The following is an 18232-nucleotide window of genomic DNA, read 5'->3' as shown; positions in this document are numbered from 1 at the left end:
GGGGCAATTTTCTGAACCAGACTTTGTATGGGGGGAATCATTATACACTTAACTTTGAAATCCTGAGAACAACCACTATTAGTTTCCTAAGGCCGTTGTCATAACGTACCACGAACTGGATAGCTGCAAACAAGGGAAATTCATTCTGTCATGGTTTTGGAGGCTAGAGGTAAATGTCGAGGTGTGAGCAGGGCCGCGCTCCCTCTGAAGGCTTTGAGGGAGACACTGTCCCTTGAGTCTGTTCTCACTTCTGGGGTTTGCCTGCAGTCCTTACCATTTCTTGGGTGTGACAGCAGACCTCCAATCTCTGCCTCCGTCTCCACATGGCCTTCTCTCTACATGTCTGTCCCAATTTCCCCCTTAGGGACACCGGTCGTTCGATTTGGGCCTGTGCTAAGGCAGCGTGACCGCAGCTTAACTTGAGCGCATCTGCAGAGTCCCTGTTTCCAAATCAGGTCACGTTCGCAGGTTCTGGGTGGATATGCCTTTTTTTTAGGGGTTGCTTTTCCACCCAGTACAACCGCATTTCATGGATGTACAGTAATTTAAGACAGCACATAGTAGTATTCTCTACTGAGTAATTCCACTTAAATGGAGGTAATTAAGTTCAGAGGCATTGCATGAGGGCATGGGATAAGGTTCAAGCTCTCTTAGCAGTTGCTTCATTTTAATAAAAACGAGAGAAGACTTATTGCCCTTGATTTGAGAGAACACTTTAAGTGACTTTTGGTTGCCATATTTTACTGAGAATTCTGACTTCCCTATTTGGAAAATGCAGGTAAATTTTAAAACATATATTTAGAAGAAAAACAAGTAATTAATGAAATGAGTACCAAAAAAAGGGGAAGGGATTAAAAAATATTTTTTGTTATTGAAACATAAATAATGAAATTTTTTTTTCTTGAAAACCAGTCTCATTACTTAGAGACCCAATAGATTTGCTGAGAATAATCCGTATATCAATACTAATTTATTTGAGAAGAATATTTAGTATATATTCCTGCACTGCAAATCAGCAAGGTCTCTCACTAGCTTTCTTTTTTACTTATTATATTACCTTTGCAAGCCATCACATGATTAACTTACGACACATCCCACTGTCAAATAAAGTGAAATGCCCCAATTTCAATAAAAGCTTTTTACTTTTGTCCTCCCAAAGGACTACTAGGGTGGGTTTCTCTCAGAGTTTGTTTCTGTCATGAAAAATGAAGTTAATACAGGGCTAATCCAGTTTTTTGGCCAGGGATTTTTATACTGCTTCAGTTCTAATTCAGTAAGTATTTACTACAATATAAGGAGTGGATTTGAGGTAATTTAGTTAAGTTTTAAAAATAGGGCCAAGGGAGACTAGACAATAAGAGTCTAGGGCTTCCCTGGTGGCGCAGTGGTTGGGAATCTGCCTGCCAATGCAGGGGACACGGGTTCGAGCCCTGGTCTAGGAGGATCCCACATGCCGTGGAGCAACTAGGCCCGTGAGCCACAACTACTGAGCCTGTGCATCTGGAGCCTGTGCTCCGCAATAAGAGGCCGCGATAGTGAGAGGCCCGTGCACCGCGATGAAGAGTGGCCCCCGCTTGCCGCAACTAGAGAAAGCCCTCGCACAGAAACAAAGACCCAACACAGCCAAAAATAAATAAATCAATTAATTAATTTAAAAAAAAAAAGCAAGGTTTTTTTAAAAAAAAAAATAAGAGTCTAACTATAATGAATGTAGTATTTCATGTGTGAGGCACTCATAAGCCTTTTATAATTACTGCTACTTTTCATTTTCTGCTGTTCTTGTAAATTGTAATCTTCATTTGTGACCCCTCTTGTTTGCAAATGTTAAGGTATAGAAGTTTCACTGACAACTCCTATATATATCAAAAAGACCTGCAAATAAGAAACAGCAGTTCCTAATTTGCCAGGTAATTGAAATACAGTACTTTCCCCTTAGAGGAATACAGATGTTCAGCCCAGGGAAAGTGGGGGTTTTTCAGTGCACCTCATTTGTGACTACACCTTGTAATTTCAAGGAAAGAACATTATTTGAAATGTCACTAAAATCGTTCTTCATTTTTACCCCTTAAAAAAGTGAAATTGTTTGAATTTTTTTTTTCATTCTTTCTGTTAACAAAATATTTAAAACCTTTGGTGTTTGAAATACCAAAGAAGCTATTTAGAGATTTGCAGAAGAGCCGAAGGAACTCTAAATAAAGCATTGAGCTGGGGCCATAAACCTTGCATGCCTTGTATGTCGGGGTTCCCAGATCTGCCGCCAGGTTTGGTAATTCACCAGGACTCAAAGTTGTTATAATCACGGTTACAGTTTATTATAGTGAAAGACAGATGGCAAAATCAGCAAAGGGAAAAGTCTCATGGGGTGAATTCTGGAAACCCACACATAACGCTTCCAAGAGTGCTCTCCCAGAGAAGTTGCCCAAGGCAACTTCTTAATTCCTCCCGTAGCGTGTTGGACCAACATGTGCTAGGGATGCTCATGAGAGACTCACTGCCCAGGGCTGGCATGGGGGGCCGGGGGGCCGGCTGTGTGGGTACCCATCTTGCCCAGCACGTACCCATCTTCCAGACTCCCAGAGGGAAACGGGGCGGGGGGGCGGGTCAGTATAAACCCTATGGTTGGTACAAACCATGTAGGCACAGTAGACCACTCTTACATTTAGGGAAGATTTCATATCATTGTCGGGTTCAGTTTATCAGCTGTGTCCCCATAGGCCAGCCAAGACCTGATCCTGGAAGCAAGCCTTTCTCAGGACTGCAGTCTCAGGCCTGCTACATGTGTTGGTTCTTCTCTTCACACCTCCATTCCGTCCCTTCACACAGTCTGTTGGCTCTACTTTGAAATTCCATCTGGAGTTCAATCACCCTTCACTTTGTCCATCACCACTACCCTAGTCTAAGCTATCATCCTCCCTGGACTCTTGCATTCATTTCACAATTTATTTCTGGGCTTGTTATTCTCTGCCCCTCTACAGTTTGTTCTTCCAGGAGCAGCCAGACAGATTATTTTAAAACAAAATTCAGATCGTGTCACTCCATTGCTTATGTGGCTTCTGATCTGACTCAGGTGCGATGTGCCCTCTGAGCCGCTTTGCTGCTCGAGGTTCTCATACACTCTGCTCCACCCGCCGGCTTCCTGCTCTCCATCCAACACACTAAGTCCCCAGGCCTTCGCAGTGATGCTCTGCCTAGACAGTGGTCCCTCTGGCCAATGCCTCAAGCCTTCTTCCCTCTCTTTCTTCAAGTCTCTGCTTAAAATAAAGAAAAGCACCCTCACCTCCATCTCCCCACAGCCTGCTCGGCATTTATCCCCCCACATAGTCTGCATCAGTTTGCTTTCTCTGCATCTGGTCTGTTTCTTCTTCCTGGAATGTACCCTCTGTGAAAGGAGATTGTTTATTTTCATGACTGCGCCACCCCGGTGCCTTGAACAGTGCAGCCCATCTTAGCACTCAATACCCATTCTTGAGTAGGTTAGTGAAGGACTAAGTACAGATCTCAACTTAGAAAGTTAAAGGCTCAGGAGAGGTCGTCAGTACAGCTTGAATGAAGTAAGTTCCCGCGAGCGGTTCCGAATAACAGGGGTGACTTTGTACAGAGAGGAAGCAAAGGGCTTGGTGGCTCCTGTTTGGTGGGTTCAGTACCAAACTGGTACTTTCATGATCAGTTAAAAATACCCCAGGTCAGTTCTTGGCTAAGTGGAGGAAATAGTTGAGAGCACCGAGAGGAAGATTAGGGATGAATTGAAATTAAGAAAAGAACTCAGCATAAAACCCCCCAGGTTCTATGACACCCATTGCAGGTGAGCTTGCAGGGCCAATGTTGGCTTCCTGCTGGACGTGATCACAGAGTGGAGGGAATATTGCCTCCTGTGTGTTGCCTGTGGGTTTTTTCTTTTCAAAGCATCTGGCCCTACGATCTCTCAGGGTCTTGACAATAACGTAGTGTCAGGTGCTACGGTGTATGGTGTATGTGTTGTTTCCTCTTTAAACACATAGATCAGTGGACACACGGGGAGCTTAAGGAACACCCTGGGGGGAACATGTTAGTTTAGGGACAGACTTGGCCATAAATGACAGGTTTCTGCCTTCTGCCCTGTTTTTCCACTGAGGTACATGTCTTCCTAATATCACACGTGATTCCTCTGATATGACTGTAGCTGTGAACGGATGGGATGCGGTTGGACAGTGATGACCTGATGCTTCCAGGTTATTTCCCTTTTATTGGAGGCTGAGGAGAGATGTGATTTTCAGTGGGACACGTACACCCACGATACTAGCTACGTCCCCTTCCATTGTTGCCTCCCTGACCAATTCCCCATCAATATCTGTGGCCAAGGTGGAGGTTATAGGTAGTCGAGGTTATGACAACTAAGGCTTTTACTTCATCAGGACTCACAGCAGGTAAAAAGTGTACCTGGTCCAGTACTTGGATTAAAATACCCAGGCTCCTGGTGTCCCCCCCATAGCTCAGCTCCTGCTGTCTTTGACTTGGGTAGCGGTTGAATGGATCCAGAATTGTGTATCTATAACTGATATGCATTAAAAGTGCCCTTGACATCTGTAAATAAAGGGCTTCCACTAATGGCAAAGCGGTAAGTTAAATTGAGCTTGCTTTGGTCTCAAGTGATTCCTGTTTCACTTGCTTCATTGCTTCTTGCTTTCCCCATAAGTTCATGTTTAAGAAACAGAAGGAAGGGGCCGCTGAGAGAAGGCTAATTGAGAAAAAAAGATGCTACATGTGGCCATTATTATATTTTTACACAAACACATAAGGAAAGGCATTCCACGCACATATTTCTTCTCTGTTGAGAGTTTTCAGGCTGTGCTCATAATACACGGAACATTCCACATCTGTTATTTCTTTAGCTCTTTTCAGCTATGAATTATGTATCTGTTGGTGCATTTGTAGATTCAACCTTTAGGAGCGAACTCCTTGTCTGTTTTCACATCTGAGACCTAGGTTACAGGCCAGAGAGAGAAGGTTAAGTGTGGCCAAGAGTGAAAAGCTTTCCTTTCTCATTCCATCTGGTCCAGCCAAAGGAGTAAGAAAGGGTGTGAGCCGCTGTTACCATAGATTTTCAGGTTGCGGTTTCTATGGCGACCGACTTTTGCTGTCTTTTGGTAGCTAAATACAGCAGCAATACAAAACTCGTAGCTGAGTTTGGCCTTCAGGTACTGGGATCCTTGGATTCTCCCAGAATTTGCTCGAGGCCACCTATGTAGGGCCAGAACTTAATTTCTTGAGCATGACATTCCCTGTCCCACCTGGCAGGGTGTCTGATACCAAATAATTTAGCAGTAAGTGTTTGTGTGACTCCTGGTTGCTATTTCCTTCTCACCAACTGAAACCCCAGTGGTTCTTTGAAAGGGAGTCTGTCTTAGACAGTAGGTCATGTTGTGACCGGACTGGTGGCTCGACCCCTGTGACCCTGATGGTGTTGCTGACCTGACCCCTGAGTTTCTGCCCAGCAGCTGGTCCCAGGCTGGCTTCCCTCCAGCTCTGGCCCCGAACACCCAGACCTGGGAGCTTGCCCTCTGCCATTCCCTCCTTTGTCCTTATCTCTTTAAAGACTTGGGGAGGTTTGTTAAAGTCTCTCGGGGATGGTGAATCGCAGAGATGTTCAGTTTGTGTCACGCCCATCCTTTGCCACTTTCAGAAACCAGAAGGGGGGCCTTGTTTGTGTTATTTTTCATGTGCTCTGGGTTCTTGAACTGCAGCCCACGCTACGTTAACTCAGAAAGCGCCATGGGGACATCATATTTTTATGCATGCTGGAAAAAATCTGGTGAGACCTGCTAAAGAGGGCAACTTTGGTCCAACAGTAAAGGTAACGATGAAAATCGCAAAGCCCAGATGTATAAAGAGTTCACTCAACGATGGCTTGATTTCAGGGCCCCCTACACCGCTGCCTGCATCTGCTAGATAGTGACTTGCTTTTAATTCTAAACCCTGAGAATTTAAAAATACAGTCCACTCTTAGTTATCTGAGCTGTGAGTTATCCTTCCCAAATGGCTTCTGTTGGCCGCTGATTATTCTGGCTCTCTCCAGTTCCTGGGTTTCAGGGAAAGCAAGATAATATTTGCATGAACTTCATGTCATGGGTGTTGGGATACGAGGAGGGGGCATCGATCTCTTATTTATGAAGCAGACGCATTTCAAAGTGATTGTCATAGCATATTTTAATTTTTTCTAGATTTTCCATGCTACTCGCCATTAGTTAGAGTAATTAAGAATTGATCATAATTCTTTTTTCTGTGGATGATTTGATAATAAATGATAGTATAGTTGTATGGAGGCAGGTTTTTTTCCCCTCAAAACACAGACAGATTATTTTTTTTTGTAGGTTAGGTTGTACTTTTTTTTTTAAGATTTTTTTTTTTTTTGATGTGGACCATTTTTTTTTTTTGTCTTTATTGAATTTGTTACAATATCACTTCTGTTTTATGTTTTGGTTTTTTGGCCACGAGGCATGTGGGATCTTAGCTCCCCGACCAGGGATTGAATATGCACCCCCTGCATTGGAAGGCGAAGTCCTAACCACTGGACTGCCAGGGAGGTCCCCTAGGTCGTACTTTTAATCTCCATCTTTTCTTTCATGGATAGGCAGTTGTAAATTGCAGGATCTCAAGTAGGCAAACGGATGTAAAGAGAAGTTTAAGTTCATTCTGTCTACAGAGATTTAAGATCTAATAGAAAATGAGGACCACGTATGATGGGGCCCCAGCTACTGAACCTTCCACATATTCCCTCCTGCCTGAGAAAGGCCCCCTGGTGCAGAGGTTTGTGTGAGCTGCAGGTGTAAATGAAAGCGTGGGAATCCTTCCGTTCTGCGAGTTCTCTCTTTCCTTCCGTGGGCAGCCAGTGTACAGTGAATTTCCGTGTCGATGGCACAAGTCAAGGATAATGTGAAACTGCCCCCTGTTTCTTCTCCAGCTCCATTTATAACCAGAAGAACCCACATAAACAAATCAGATAAACTTTTTTTTTTAAACTGAAATTTTTATTGAGATAATTGTACATTCACATGCAGTTGTAAGACATAATACAGAGAGAGACCCCATATACCTACTCTTCACCCAGTTTTCCCCAATGGTGACACCTTGGATAAAAAACACAGTTTTGCAGCCAGGATATTGACATTGATATAATCCATGATCTTACTCGGATGGCCCCAGTTTTACATGTGTTCATTTGTGTGTGTGTACTTTTAAAAAATTTTTTATTTTATTTTATTAAAAAATTTTTTTTGAAGTATGGTTGATTTACAGTGTTTCAGGTATACAGCAAAGTGATTCAGTTATACATATATATATATATATATTCAGAGTCTTTTCCGTTATAAGTTATTACAAGATATTGAATATGGTTCCCTGTGGTATACAGTAGGTCCCTGTTGTTTACCTGTTTTATATATAGTGGTGTGTATATGTTAATCCCAAACTCCTAATTTATCCCTCTCCCCTTTCCCCTTTGGTAACCATAAGTTTGTTATCTATGTCTGTGAGTCTGTTTCAACAAATCCCATAAACTTTTACATGAATAGATAGTGTTCTGTGTTTAACATTAAAGAAAAGGAATGGATGAGTTTAGAATAGTAGAAACCTGACTTAAAGCCCCCCCAATATTTAAGAACATGTCATGCTTGGAGTCGGTGGAGAGATTTCTAGATTCCAACAGAATTACTTTTTGCCTAATTATCTTGATTGTGCTCAGAGTAAGCACAAGCACACATGGCACATATAACGCGCCTTTGCAAAGGAATTTGGAACATTTGATCATTTCACTTGTGGTTTTGTACAAATTAGTCCCCTTGCTGGACCTTGGTTGTTTTTGAGCTTCCAGGGCTCCTGGGAGACTTCAGGTCCATCAGCCAGGGGGGTGGTGAGCAGGGCGTGGCCGACGCGTCACAATTCCTTGTTCTCCTGTAGTAAGTTACACACCTTTGGGATATCTTTCGAATATACAGTATATTAACATGCTCAGACCCTTCAGGATAGCGTACAGAATAAAAACGCAAATCAAGCCGTGGAGACTTCACCTGGACGCCCACATCATCCTCCAGTGGAAAGTCATTGCAGCGATGTCGACCATCGCTTCAGTTGTTGAGCCCAGACAGGACGGAAGAAATGGTACCAGCCACTCCCCACACGTAATCTCGTTATCCTCACGATAACCCGACATGCAGGTATGATTAGTCTTCCTGTAACTTGAGGAAAATCAGAGAAGCTCATCTCCTGTCCTACCTCACACAGAGCCTATGGTGGAAGCAGGACCCAAATGCACATCTTAACCGACTTCAGTCTTAACTGTATCTAAATCAGTGGTTCTCAACTGGGGAGGATCTGGCAGTTCTCTCAGTGTCTGGGGGCATCTTGACGACGACACAGAGCTGGGACAGATGCTACTGGCATCTGTGGGTAGGAGCTGGAGACGGACGGAACATCCTGTGTGCACAGGACAGCCCCTGCTAACAAGGCATCGGTTGCCCCAGGATGCCAGCAGTGCCCAGATGGAGAAACCCTGGCTAGAGAATGGGTGCTTTTCTTACCAGGAGGTAGGTTGACCCATGGAAGGCAGGGGCAGCCGGGATTTGAGGACGATGCTTGAGATTTTCACTGTTCTTAGACCTGTGCCAGGCTGGCTGGCAGTCGGCACTTTCCCATTGGGAATCTTCTCCGCCTGTGGCAGAAAGAACACAGATGAATGTAAGCTCCTGTGTTTCAGTAGCTCCTGCTGTGTCCAGAAAGGGCAGGACACAGAGTCAACCTTGCCCATCACTGACTCTTCATTCTCCCTCTGAAGGCTGGATTCCACGTGCGGGGAGACAGTTCAGGGCCATTGGCCTTGTTTCCATGACAACAGTTGAGTTGCACTGAGGGCTCTCAGTAGAGGGGGACACCCAGCAATAATTTTGTCAACCGCATCCTGGCAGTGGGGTGTGAGGCTGGGGAAAAGCTAACCCCCAGAGCCCCGACTGTGGTTTTCTTTAGCCCACAGCCCTCAGGCTGGACACGTGGGGAGACACCCTAGCTCATTAGGAGAGAAGTAACTAAGCTTAAGAACAGACGGTATAATCACTGTTTACCTGTACCCGCAGCATAGGCTCTGTTTTTTTCTCATAGTGGTGCTGTAAGTAAGGTTGAATTTCTTGCCACTTACAATGCTTTTATGGTGCTTAAATGTTAATGAAAGGCATTCTCATTGCCCCTGTTGTTTGAAAACAACCAGTGTACCAGTTTTTGGACTTACTGTGGAAATAGTCCTGCTGTAATCGCCTGTTATGAATTCTTGTGGTTCAGGTTGAAGTATATAGTACTACGTTTTCTCATGACTATTTTTTAACTTGATTGAATGCAGGACTAGTTGATAAGATTGCTACTTACAGCTGTAAGTAAAAAAATGGAAACGCTTATTAGTGTTCAGCTTATAGATTTTTTATTACCTTTTTGTTATAAATATTTCATTGGCTGAGTTTAATTCAGTGCGACGGAATTGAAATATAATAATGCTATTGATTTAATAAATGCTGGCATCCTAATGTCCATTTTTAGATGAAACTAATATAATGAGGGTAATTATCTAATGAACATATGAGCACTAGATCTTTGGTAAAACAAAAAGAGGAACAGTATGATGAACTGCATTGGATTTTTTTTTTAGCATAACATAGCATGCTGATATGAATAAAGGAATTAAAGCCTAGGTCATTATATATTGATTTGAATGTAGTACTAATTAAAACCTTCCTTTGACTTTTCTGAAGCCTGTTCTTGTAAATTATGCAAATTAATTGAGGCCTTTGAAAAGATGCCTATGCAATGTTTGAGGTCCCCACGGACCAAAAACTGGCACGTTGGAACTGAAAAAATTATATGGTGCAGTGTTTTTGTGTATGATGCATTCAAAGATTTTAGTACTTAAAAAAAATGTGGAGGCGGGTTGAATTGCATTATCAGTTTTTTTGTCCATTTTTTTTCATATCAACATAAGCAAAAAGAAAACCGGAGGATTAAAGATTGAGGATCAGATGGCCACCACTAAGGAAATTCCTGGAACATTTGATTGTGGAACTCAGGCCGTAAGAATTAGGTTTCTGCACAGGGAATGAGGCACTGCTTTTCTTACATGAATATCCTCACCAAGTGCATTTTAATTGTGTTGTGTTAATTAGTTTGAACTCCCTCTCCCCTGTGCCACATTCTTCATATTTTTATATCGTGTGGGGTGTATTTATCTAATGAAGCAGGACTGGCAAGAAGCATCAGCTGTCTTGGGAGTCTGTGATCGTAGCACATACTAAATTGTAAGAGCGTAATTGGCAATGCTTCCAGCCTCTAAAGTAAATGGAGAGCAGTGGGTTAAGATCCAGGAGGCATTTGAGAGATGAGTTGAACCTAAGATGATCGAATGTTCTTTCTTTTTCCTTGTCTTCTGTCTCTCAATTAGTAATACTCTTCTCCTCCTTCCATAGATTAATACTCCGTCACTTATCTGTTTCATAGAGAACCTCAGTATTTACCCTGAAGCTTTGTCATTCTGCCAACGACCAATATTAAGGCAGCTCTGTACAGTAGTGTTTCTTAAATAGCGATGCTTGATTCTTCCAGAGTCAGGTTGTGCTTTCTTCTCAGGGCTGGTAGTCCCTTCAGAGGCACTTAGGGGACCAGTGTGTACCTGGGTATGCTCTGAGGTTGTCTGATGTCCTCTGTGTCACAGGTGAAATAAAGTGGGACACCAGCCAAACTGTAAAGGCAGAACAACCAGCTATATTGTGTTTTGTCCAGACTTCTTTTTCCAGCATTGTACTTGTATTTATCACATCTCTGTCATTTTCTAACTAAATTTCAAGCTTCTCAATGTCGGGAACCACATCCTCTTTTTTGTTCTTCATTCAGTACACAGGTTAGTGCTTAACATAGGGTATTGAAAAATACCACTGGCAGGTTGAGACTCATGGGGACTTTGCAGCTGGGGACGTTTACTAGATGAACCACATTTATCAGGTAAACCTGTCTGGGTTCACACTGATAATGTTATGAGAGATAGGTATCAATGACAGATAACTTGTAGAGCATCATAGGCATTTACTGGACACGTTTTTAAAATCTTCGTGGCTTAAAGAACACGAAGGCAGTTAGTAAAAAAATAATGGTTCATTGTTGATAAAGACTGATTGACTTTATATATAAACATTGGGAGGTAATTTTGTCAAAATTTTCTCTCTGACGGTTTTTTCATAAACCATTGAAAAGTGCTGTGAATTGACAGCAGAAATTGGAGGTTTTCAGTAAGTGGTCAGTATTCATAGCTATCGCTTTTTAACTTGGCAATATCTGTCTTTGAGATAGCATCTTAGGAGCTTATAGGTTATAAGGGTTTTGTTTGTTTGTTTGTTTACCATTAACAATAAAAAGCGCAAAGATCCATTTTGGTCTTTGCTTCCCAGTCTGTGCCATAACCTGATAGCTAATCACACACAACTAGGTAATCTGATGGCTAGATCATGTACTTAGTGTCAGACCACATGGATTTGAGTCCTGGCTCCTCTTGTGAGCTGTGTGTTCTTGCTTAGGTAACTTAACTTCTCTGTGCCCCAGTTTCCTCTCGAAGATGGATCCTACCCCATAGTCTGTTGTGAGGGGAAAATAATAATACAAGGAAAGTGCTCACATGTATTTACAATATGTTCATTGCTGTTACCCTTTCTACTGGCTTGAATATTATAAACCAAACCAAGCTACTCTCGGTGCAGTCAGTGTATCTTAGTAGGAGTGAGTGAAAGCTCCGTGGGGTCAGGAGAGAAGAAAGCTGATGAAATTCATGTGGATTACGGAAGTTGATGTGTATATAATCTCTTTTACATTGTCATTCGACTGAAAATAAGGTTCCCTGAAGAGCAATTGTTAAGGTAGGCTAGTAAGACAGCCCTCCAATAAAATGAATGGTATTTTACTTCTGATCAATATAAAACTACTTCAGGGCAAAAATAAAATGTGTAGCCATGAATGGAGATGGGAATGACATTGCCAGCCTGTCTTAAGGAGTTTTTCTGTAAACAGTTTAAATGGACTCCAGTTCGTTTGAATAAACAGTATTTCATGAATGTGACAGGCACATTTGTAAATGTCCTGAGGATTTACTACTTACTCCTGATCTCAGGAATAACATCATTCTTGATCCAATAATTTAGAGGTGTGAAGGATTCTCTAGAGCTTTGCAAAGGCCAGAATGTATCTTTCAACCCACAGTGAATTTCCCATTATCTCTCAGTAGATAATCTGTTTTGTGAATCATTTCAGGGACCAGGAACTCTCTCTCTGTCTGTCTCTGTCTCTGTCTCCCTCTCCCCACTTAGAATTGAGAATGATTAGCTGGTGTTTGTAAATGAATGCATGTACTCTGACTGCATTAACAGCCTGAAGTAAATGGTCTAGGAATGATAAATTTGTTTTTCAATGAGAATATCTGTACCCTTTCTTATATACTAATATGGATGTACGTTTATACACACAAAGAGCTCAGATGGTCTGTGTATTGGCTTATTCAGAAATTAACTGGTGTTGAATTTTTTATCATAAAAATCTCTATGTTTGTTAGGAGTGCCGAATGACTCCTTTTGCCTCTGAAATCAGACTTAAAAGCCTCAATCCAGTATCTTAAGACCCAGTCTCCCTAACTAAATTTACTGTTCCACCTTCTCAGAATCTTTTCTTTGTCATTCTAAGTATCATGCTTTTTATATTCAAAATTAAGGTTCACTCCTTTAAGTCCCTGGACTGCTGTCATCTTGGTGGTTATAATTTTTTGATGCTACAAGTAAAAATAGTGTTTGTTCTGAAATTTTTTTCCAGACCTGGATCTTCCATAGCTGTTCTTCATGTCTTTTCCTTCTCCCTTTTGACAAATGCAGTTTTTGTGTGTATTTTGTGCATCACCTAGTGGCATGGTGTGTGGAACCCCAGTGGTTTCTAATGAATGCCGAACGAATGCATGAATGATTGATAGAATATAGAATCAGAACGGATGTCAAGAAATCTAGTTTCTGATGCTTCTCCAGCTTAATTCAATAATTATTTCTTGGCATCTTTCTTGAATGAACTGCATAACGTAAATGAGAGGGTTTGGCATTGACTGGAAAATATTGCATGTACTGCATGGCTAACAGTCATGTGTTTTAAAGATTTCCAGTGACCAGAAATCTAATGAAAATACTGCCCTTCCTCTCGAGTTCAAAGTTTCTGGCATTACCGTTCATGAATAACATAAATATTCGAGTAGCAGATTTATAATCATAATCAAACTCATAATCATTATGGGTCTTTGCTCTTGGATTTAAAAATTTTTCATTTTGTTGACTTGCTTTTGAAACTGGTGGGACTTGTACACATTATTACCAGGAGTTTTCTTTTTTTTTTTCCTTTTAAATGCTGATTAAAAAGTGACCTTAAGAAAGTGGAAGTCAGGGCTGGGGATAAAGGGGTGTATTTTATAGTTTTCAAGTTCCTTTCTGAAATTTGGAGCTCAAGTTTAATAAGGTATAACAGATAGATGTGGATATTTGAGACCAAAATATAAAAAACCTATGTGTGTATGCAGCTACCTCCCAAAATGTCCGGCTTCTTTTTCAGTATATTAAACAAGAGAGTTTAAGAGTTTTCACATAGTTTGGAACAAAAAACAGATGCATTTCCACAAGTAAGAAATTTGTGTGCTTGCAACTGAAACCTAGTAGAAAGAATTTAAGGTGTAGGAAATCTGAGCCATGATTCACAAGGGAAAACCTGTTTCTAAAACTTTGTTCACTAGGCATTATTTTTAAACTGTTTAATATTTTAATGTCATCAGGACAGAACATTGTCAACAATATTTTAATTGTTTAAAAATATGTCATTAACATTTTATTTTCACCCCACATGTGGCCATGGATGATTTTGAGGTGGGTCGTATTTCTTATGTATGAGCAGAGAGAGAGATTCTCAGAGGTTGACAAGGGAGCACAGGGACATCTAGAAAGAAGTAAGAAAATGTGTGGTATCTGCACAAAGTGATCCCCTCTTAACCTAGAGGTACTGTTTGATGCAGGGTGCCATGGAATCATTAACGATAAGCATTTATAATAGAGTCCACAGCCTTAAAAAGAGAAAGTTATCTGAGGACCAGATTGCTGTCGTAAGCTTGTATGCTTTATTTCTAAGGAAAGGCAGGTCCCACTAGACAACTGTGAATCAAGTAAGGCAGCAGGTAAAGGACAATTATTAGTGTAGGGTTCCTGGCGGCTTTAGGGTTTCCAGCCCAGCATTGGGAGCTGTGATTGAGCAACCTTCTGGCAGAGATATGGGATGGGTGTAGACTTGGCTAAAGACTTCAAGTCAGTGGTCAAGGTCACAGTGAGAGCCTGGCATGTAGAAAGTGCCTGGGGGTTATGGGTCAACCCTACTTAGAAAGCTGGCTCTACTCAGAGTGCAGAGGGAGGGACAAAAATGTGTGGGTCAAAGAGTGGGCACACAGTCTGAAATCAAGAGGGGATTCGGACGGTGGGTAGACCAGAAGCCCAGAATGCTGTCAGGACAGCCCTACAGCAGAAACAAAAGGAGAAGCAAACGGGAGAGCAGGTGAGAGATCAAAATTGCAAGGAGAGCCCTAGTGTTCGAGGCAGCCAGGGAACAGGCACGAGTTTCCTGTTATTGGTGAACCGCATCTCAAGAACGTTTAGCCGTGTAGCTGTGAGTAATGGGAGAGACACTGCAGCAAGGAAGGACATTGCTAGCAGAGGGAAACGGAAGAACTTCCGTGAAAATAGTACATTCATCTTGCCCGTTTATCATAGCTACACGTGTCATTAGTGCCTGAGGACATTTATGTAATACCAAATAATATCATAACGATTGCTTGATAAACTTGTTGAGTACATTCAAGCAACGTTTTATAGTATGTCTTAATTTTAGAGTAATTCCTCTTTTCAGAAGGTTAAAAGGGTTTTGTGTCTAAAATGGAAAAAATATTTATCTGCAAAATCCACTTATGTGATTCAGTTCTTATTGATAGTGAGACACTAGGGTGCGTTGATGTTTGCTGAGAGCGTTAACTTTTAATCTTTTCTTTCAGTCATTTTGGGTTTCCTACTTTTGTATTAACACCTGTGGTTTCTGGCTCTGCCTTGGTGTTTGGGGTGATGTGTGTTGATTTGCATTAAATCTCTATGCTGTTTCTTTTGATTCCTTTTCCAAGCCACCTTTCAAAGTAAATGCTTTATTTTCAGTAATAAAAAAAGGAAATCATCTCCTGTGCCTAAGAATATTTTTTAATCAAGTGATGATTGTTAAGTTCAACGAGTTTTCGTCATACAAGTCCTTGCCCACGGAGCACATCACCCCCCTCGTTCTGATCAACCCCCTCCCTGCACGAGGCACCGTGTGCTCCAGCCAGACCCAGCATTTGTTGCTCACCCACTGGGTACGGAGACTTGCAGGCAGCTGTGGCCACAGGAGAAATGACAGGTCCTTGTGGTTCTATAGGCATTTACATTCTGTACCTGCTTTGGTAAAGCAAAGCGGTGATGGTGAGTTTAATAAGTGGATCTGGTGTCATACACTGTCCTGTTCTGATCAGCTTTTGTGGGAGGAGCTGGCACAGCCCTGTGGGCTCCGCACGGTCCTCAGAGTTGGATGTATTTAGAATGGCACCCTTGAATTAATGAAAAACGCACTTTAGGTTCCACATATAGGTGATATCGTATGATATTTGTCTTTGTCTGACTTACTTCACTTAGTATGATCATGTCTAGGTCCATCCATGTTGCTGCAAATGGCATTATTTCATTTTTTTTTACGGCTGAGTAATATTCCATCGTATATATATACACACACACACACCATATTTACGAAACACAAATAGAGTCACAGACATAGAAAACAAACTTATGGTTACCAGAGTGGGGGGTGGATAAATTAGGAGTTTGGGATTAAAGTATACACATGACTGTATGTAGAATAGATAACCAACAAGGACCTACTGTGTAGCACAGGGAACTCTACTCAGTATCTTGTAATAATCTATAATGGAAAAAAAATCTGAAAAAGAATATATGTATGTATGTATAACTGAATCACTTTGCTGTACACCTGAAACTAGCATCGTAAATCAACTATATTTCAATAAAAATTTTTTAAAAATCCACTTTACATTGGCAGATAAAAGAAAGTCATAGATCCCCAGATATTTTTGTATTTCTCACCCAACTGATGTATTTAGAAACAGGAGGATTTACTTGCAGCTATTATTTCCTCAGGGACAGGCTGCAGAGACATTTATTTATCCACTACTGTTTATACAGCCTGTGAGTTATGAGGTGACCTTCATCTCTGCAAGATACATCCTGGTGTCCAGAGTCCCGCCAGCCTCATCTGTTGCTGTGTAGCTAAAGTGGTTATTGAAATTTGTTTTCTTGAGAAGGCAGGAAAGCTCCACTCACACACATAAGGTTGCTGTGAATTGTCTATAAAACTGCCAGGCGCCTATTAAACGGGGGGTGTGGCTCATCGTTATAGAGCAGGAGACGGCTTCTGATTGGGCACAGGACTGTTTTGGAGTCTTCTATACCCACATGTCCAAGGACCAATATCAGTACCAGTAACTGATAACCTGAGTGCTCTTCAGCACAGAAGACAAGCTGTATCCCCCAAAAGATCCTCCCCGAAGCCTGCGGAGTGACTCCGGTAGCAAGAGGCCATGTTTTCTGAGGAGGCCTCTGCCGTGTTTTAGATGACTGATCGCTTCTATTACCCTGCCGAGCTTTCCTGATGGCCCCTAGGAAGATCAAAGCTGTGCGGTGTGAATTTTTTTTTTTGCTTAGTATAAATTTAAGCCTGGCCGCCAAGGCTTGTTTCTCCCTTGGAGAAGCAATTGAGCCTGCAGAAAATAATTAAATCCGTGATATCTTGCCATAATTAGAAATCTGAAATGGGGGAGGGTTAATTATTTCAATCCGATTTCAGCCGCCCACTAAAACGATCAAGGAAAGCATCCGGACAGTTACCGAGTTAGCTTACAATACCATTGCTTTTAATATTTTCGTCCTTTTCCCCGTAGGACCACGCAGATTTGAGAAGCCATTTCTTCACAGTTGGGATGAAGCTTGAAACAGTGAACGTGAGGGAGCCCTTTCACATCTGTCCTGCATCGGTGACCAAGGTGAGGTCCCTCCCTTGCTTTTCACCTCCACCTCCAGAGTGGGTCCAGGAAGTCTTTCTACTCCAAGCCAACCAGATGAAATAGGCTCGTGTGGGGATCTGTGGTGACGCAAGTAAACCCAAGGAGGAGGGCCTCCTCTCCAGTACAGTGCTGTCTCAAGCTCCCTTTTTATCACTGATATCCGAGCGAGTGTGGTCAGATGCCTCCTCTTGCAATGGGTGGGGTGAACTTCACTTGCCCTCCGATAGTACCGGACGCAGACGCTCGTGTCCTGCAGAGACTTGGAGGAAGATTCAGAGGCTCAGCTGTGAGTTCACAGCCGTGAACTCAGCCACCGAATAGGTGCCACCTTCTCTTACTGACCACAGTGACATGGGAACTGCCACTTGTCCCTGTGCTCGTAAGAAGAAACCACTGATGAGTTTGTAATCTTTGTAATAGTAACTTGGCCCTCCTGCTGCACTGATAATAGTTCGTATGATCTATTTTGCAAATATTTGAAAATGGTGAAAAGCAAGTTCCCATCTCCAGGGGATCAGCGCTTCACTTCCTTTCTCTCATCTGCTTTCATTGACTAAAGGAAAAGTCATACGTCTAAGATTCGTAGATTTAAAATGAAAGTACCGTTTCACGCAAAGACATTTTTATTATGGCCTTGATAGTCTTTTAAGATTATAATTTCCCTTCCGCATCAAAGAAATCTCAACGAAGTTACCTATCATAACATATAAAGTATGTGTTTCTACCTTAAAAAAATATATATGTATATACATATATACACACACACACACCATTTATGTCCTGTTAATGGTGGGAGAAACCAACAAACTAAGATTCTGAGCCAACATGTTTTACTTAATGGCCTTCTGTGCATTTCCTGGGGTTCAAAAGTCAATTCCATTTTAATTTCTTTTTCTGAAGGAGACGGGATTGTTAATGTGGTGATTAATAGTATGAAGTTGTTTGAGTCATGCTTTTTTATTTATGATTTTATTCAAGATTTGGTAAAATTTGAGAAATACAGTGGTAATCGTGTAT

The 18232-nt window shown here is 41.8% G+C and overlaps 1 protein-coding gene across 9 annotated transcripts in view; it reads left to right on the top strand.

The window, feature by feature from the left end:
* SFMBT2 (Scm like with four mbt domains 2) overlaps positions 1 to 18232 on the top strand; it is a 223070-nt gene that overhangs the window by 124850 nt on the left and 79988 nt on the right. For all 9 annotated transcript variants that reach the window (XM_082387144.1, XM_082387141.1, XM_082387139.1 and 6 more), the window contains one exon: positions 17093 to 17194. In XM_082387144.1, coding sequence (XP_082243270.1) covers positions 17093 to 17194 — 102 coding nt within the window. The remainder of the gene's footprint in view (positions 1 to 17092; positions 17195 to 18232) is intronic.

Source organism: Balaenoptera borealis, assembly GCF_965194805.1.
Source record: "Balaenoptera borealis genome assembly, chromosome: 3".
NCBI lineage: Eukaryota > Metazoa > Chordata > Mammalia > Artiodactyla > Balaenopteridae > Balaenoptera > Balaenoptera borealis.
This window is presented reverse-complemented; position numbering and strand designations above follow the sequence as displayed.